The 5,259-nt window shown below is 43.2% G+C and overlaps 1 protein-coding gene across 1 annotated transcript; it reads right to left on the reverse strand.

The window, feature by feature from the left end:
• Nucleotides 1-279: 279 nt before the first annotated feature.
• LOC138379510 (conserved oligomeric Golgi complex subunit 5-like) lies at nt 280-3,832 on the reverse strand. Its single transcript, XM_069464604.1, is given in 3 exon segments — nt 280-2,076; nt 2,789-2,917; nt 3,821-3,832. Coding segments are annotated over 3 exon segments (1,683 nt in total). The 3' UTR covers nt 280-534.
• Between the last annotated feature and the right edge of the window lie 1,427 nt (nt 3,833-5,259).

A 5,259-nucleotide genomic window follows, 5' to 3' on the forward strand; every position in this document is an offset into this window, starting at 1 on the left:
GGGATTTAAAAAAAAAATACTGATGCCTGGCTCCCACTCCCTCTCCCAGACAGGTTAATTACTATGGAGTGTAATCACACATCAGGATTTTTTTAAAACTCCCCTGGTGTTGTCAGTGTGCAGCCATATTTGGGAACCACTGAGCTCAGGAAGAGGGCAGCTTGGGAAAAACAGGCTACCTGTAACTTGTTCATATCCCTTTAGAAGCAATGGGGACTTTGTGTGGATGTACCCATAGTGGAACTTAGTTGATAAAGAAATTTTAGCCTTGTACAAAAGTCTGAAAGGAAAAAAAGAATCTCTCTGGAATAATCAGGTCCATGAATTTTAAAGGCTGTGATGATGAATCTTTTGACATTTTATGCTACTTAAAGTAGAAGTGCTAAAGAGGTAAATAAAGATCAACAGGAAATACAGAAAAATCCATTACATTCTGAAAATAGTAAATAGTTGCTGTCTAAATTTTAGAGTATGTGTTACTTAACTGCCGACTATGAATGGGTTAGCACGAAGTGGAGATTGGATTTCATATTGTTACTGAAGAGCAGACATATCTTTTTGAAGCAGCTGAACCATTATGGGATAAACTGGTGCAAATTCTTTGCCTTCTCTACTTCTCACTGTCTGGACGTAAGCTTCCAGGTCTCCCCTGATGAGGAGGAGCCTGTCCTTTTCAGACGGATGGTCGTCCAGCCACTGAGAGAAGCGTGCGTGGGACCACTCTGCCTTCTGGAGCGGGGACTTCATCTCAGCAGGTGCTCTTGTGAACAAAAACTGAATGACGATGCTGAAAGGAATGATGTCCCCGAGTGTAGGACTATTGGCCACATTTTCACTTGTCTGGAAGAGCAGTGGTCTGAATGACCTCAGCATTCGATAGGACTTTCCTAAGTTGGAAACTCGTCTGCAGAAGGGACCCACAGCCAACTCCATCTGTGCAAAATCAGTAGCAAGTCGCATTTTCCCACCTTCACCAAGAGGTCTGATGAGACTGGCGTGGTGGATAAAAAGTTCAATTGCTCTTTGGGCAATAGCTTCAGTGTTATCAAAGACAAAATCTAAGCATTCAAAGTGTTTAAAGTAGTCACTCATAACTCTGGCAATGAAACCTTGTAGCTCCTTCATGTACAGAGAACAAGGAACATCGAGCTTTCCTTAGCTGGATAGTGACCCAGAAAAATCTTCCTGATGCATGGTGATGATCATGGCCTCTATAGCATCTCCCACTGAAGTCAGTAAGGGTTGCACAGCATTTTCCATAAGAGCATGGATCCCCTTTAGGGCTGAAATTATAGTTTGCTCAGCTGCCGGTGGGAACGAGCTCTGACTGGAAACTACCTTTGTTACTGACTGGTGCAACTTGTACAGTGAATTCACTACTGCTACATTTCTTCTCTGTCCTTCAGTAAGAGGCCCAATCACCTGACTTGCATCTCCTTTTGTGGAAAGAAGCTGCTCTGATTTTACACCATATAACTGAATGGTCTTTGCCACGTTTTTTGACACAGCTAATGTGAGGTTTGCATCAACAGCAGCTACATTTAGTTCACTTGCTATAGTTTTAATGATACCATCAAGTTCATCAGAGGAAGGAGGATTTAGACCACCAGGGGGAAACACCAAGTTGATAGGATCGAAGAGCCGGGATAAGGATTTTGACAGGTAAGCAGCCTCATAGGGCTGCAGTGAGTCTTTCAAAGCCCTTTCTGGATCATAATCTGGCTTTTTTGGTATGAATATATCTTGTGTATCATCTTCCATGTGCTGTAGGTCAACAAAGAGGTCTGTAGTTCCACTTGCATTAAAATTCCCTTGGATATTTTGACTGTATTGTTGAAGACGCTTCCAGAAGTCATTATAGAGACGCAGTAATTTAGGGTATTCTCCTTCACATGCCTGTTTCAAAAACGCAGAAGTGTTTATTGTCCCATGAAATTGAGAAGGAAGTGCCTCAGTAACTGAATTCCAAAACTTGTAGAAAATTTCAGGTTGTCCATCCTTAAGTATTTCTTCAATGAAACAAATATGAGAAACAGGATCTCTCTTTTTGGCTAATACTTTTTGTAGATGTTGTACCTGTCCACAAACAGAGCAAATAAGATCCATAAGTTTCTCCATATTGGTCCAGAGGGAAGCACGAAATGCTGCAGTATTTCCTGGGGTTGGCATGGTAGATCGTCCAGGACCCCCTCTAACAGCTGACTGGGAAGGCTGAGTCAAAACTTTGATGTCTAACGAATTCTTGATATTTTCCTCTAAAGTAACATGATATCCATCCACAACACTGATAATAGTATCCTTCAAGATTCCAAGATTATGGAAAACCTGAAGAGCTGTTCCGACTTGAGTAGGATTCTGAATCTCCACACCTTGCTCCAGTAGGCACTTAGCTTGATTTTCCACTTCAAGTCGAGCTCTTGCAATAAAAAGCAGATCATTTTCTATTACTTCTATTCCAGAAAGATCTATTCCTTGAGAAAGATAATCAAGTTCATTGAGACTCTGAGAAGCTTTTGTTATCTCTCTACTTCCTCCTTGTAGTTGTCCTTGGAGTCTCTTACAGAGATACAATGCGAATAATTCTCCGAAGCAAATCACAGGCAACCTGAAGTCTTGCTAGTTGTGCAGTACAGGCTACTATTTTATTGTATGGATCAACAATTTTTGCTTTCATCCTATCAACAGCTCCCTGTAAAGTGCCAATTCTTGTCTGCATCATCTGAAGAACACCTTACAAAGACTCAATACCAGTTGCTTGTGCCAGTAAATCTTCATGTCTTGCAACAACCTGTAGGTGTAGTTCTTTATCCAACTGACTGATTCCTTGGGCAAGTATTGCTAGTTGTTCAGCAATTACAGCTTGGTGAATAGATGGAGACGTATAAGAGGGGTCTAGGGAACCATGGTGGATTCCCACCTGATGAATCAAAGGATTTTTAAAGGAACAGGCTGAAAAGTGCGGATCCAGTTTCAGTCTAAGACTGAAACAGGATCCGAACTTTTCACCTGCCACACACATATCCACTTCCCCTGTATGGGCATAATAAATACAAACTGCCAGACTGACAGAGCACCTGTCCCCCAACCCACCCCGACCCCACACAAAAACGTCCCCTCCAGTGACTCATCCTTATGCTAACTGCCAAAAGTTGCTCTGCCTTTTAATATAAGGTGGAAAGGATGGTGCAAAGATAATTAAAAGACTGGATTCTTGTCAGACTCCCATACCAAGTATTGGCAACACCAAGCCAGATAGTCCTCAGTATAGGTGTGTCTGTGGCAGCCATCTAGGGTTTAAGGAAGCCCAGATGAACCTTATCAAAATTATGGTAAAAGTGCTGGAAAAGCTGGCAAATAATTTCCATGATAGTGGTTATTTAAAATGCTCAGCGGCATACTTCTTTGAACTAGCCAGTTAACTGGGCCCACGCTTAGTGGGGTGTAGAGAACCATGGTGGATTCCCAGCTGATGAAGCAAAGGATTCTTAAAGGAACAAGATGAAAAGTGCGGATCCTGTTTCAGTCTCTGAAACAGGATCCGCACTGTTTACCTGCCACACACATGCCCACTTCCCCTCTCTGGAAATAGTAAAAACAAACCACAGATCTGACAGAGGGCTTGCCCCACCCGCCCACTACACCCCACATAAAAACTTTCCCTCCAGCGACTCCTTGTTATTCTAACTACCGAAAGGTGCTCTGGCTTTTAAAATAGTGGAGAAAGGATGGTGGAATGATGCATAAAAGAATGTATTCTTGCCAGTCTCCAGTACCAAGTATCGGCCACACCAAGTGAGCTAGGCCTCAGCACAGTTTTTACCATGACAGCCATCTCGAGATTAAAGAGGAAGAGATGAACCTTAAGACATTTATGGTGAAATGTGCTGCAAAACCTGGCAAATAATTCTCAACGTAGTGGTATTTCAAAAGCTCTGTGGAATACTTCTTGGAACCAGGTAGTTTTCTGGGCCCACGCATAGAGGGGTCTAGAGAACCATGGCAGATTCCCAGCTGATGAAGCAAAGGACTCTTAATGGAACGGGGTGAAAAGTGCGGATGCTGTTTCTGTCTAATACTGAAACAGGATCCGCACTTTCACCTGCCACACACATGCCCACTTCTCCTCTCAAGGGATAATAAAAACAAACCAGAGAACTGACAGAGGGCCTTCCCTTCCCCCACAAGGACCCCACAAAAAAAAAGTCCCCTTCAGCTACTAATTATTATGCCAACTTGCAAAATTTCTCTGCATTTTTAAATAATGGAGAAAAGATGTTGGAATGATACTTAGAAGAATGGCTTCTTGTCAGTCTCCACTAACAAAAATAGGCACCACCAAGTCACCTACGCCTCAGCGTAGTTATGTCCGTGGCAGCCATCTTGGGTTTAAGGAGGCACATACAAACGTTATCAGAATTATGGTGAAACGTGCTGAAAAACTGGCAAAGAATTCTCAACATACTGGTTGATTCAAAAGCTCTCCAGCATACTTCTTGGAACAAGCCAGTTACCTTTGCCCACGCAAAGAGGGGTCTAGAGAACCATGGTGGATTCCCAGGTGATGAATCAAAGGATTCTAAAAGGAACAGGCTGAAAAGTGCGGATCCTGTTTCAGTCTAAGACTGCAACAGGATCCGCTCTTTTTGCCTGCAACACACAGGCCCACTTCTCCTCTCTAGGGATAACAAAAACAACCTATCGGATTGACCGATGGCCTGCCCCCACCCCCACCACCCCACACAAAAACGTCCCCTCCAGTGACTCATCCTGATGCTATCTGGCGAAAGGTCCTCTGCCTTTTAAAATAATGGAGATAGGATGGTGGAACTATACCTAAAAGACTGGCTTATTGCCAGACTCCCATACCAAGTAATGGCAACAGCAAGTGACCTAGGCCTCAGCACACGTTTGTCCATGGCAGCCATCTTGGGTTTAAGGAGGAAAAGATCAACCTTAGCAAAATTATGGTGAAAAGTGCTGAAAAGCTGTCAAATAATTCTCATGGTAGTGGTTATTTCAAAACCTCTGCAGCATAATTGTTTGAACTAGCCAGTTAACTGGGCCCACGCATAGAGCGGTATAGAGACCCATGGTGGATTCCCAGCTGATGAAGCAAAGGATTCTTAAAGGAATGGGGTGAAAAGTGAGGGTTCTGTTTCAGTATAAGACTGAAACGGGATCTGCACTTTTCACCTGCCACACACATGCCCACTTGTCCTCTCTGGGGAAAATAAAAACAAACGAGCGAACTGCCAGAGG

This window comes from Eulemur rufifrons, unplaced genomic scaffold, assembly GCF_041146395.1.
Source record: "Eulemur rufifrons isolate Redbay unplaced genomic scaffold, OSU_ERuf_1 scaffold_43, whole genome shotgun sequence".
In the NCBI taxonomy this organism is placed as follows: domain Eukaryota; kingdom Metazoa; phylum Chordata; class Mammalia; order Primates; family Lemuridae; genus Eulemur; species Eulemur rufifrons.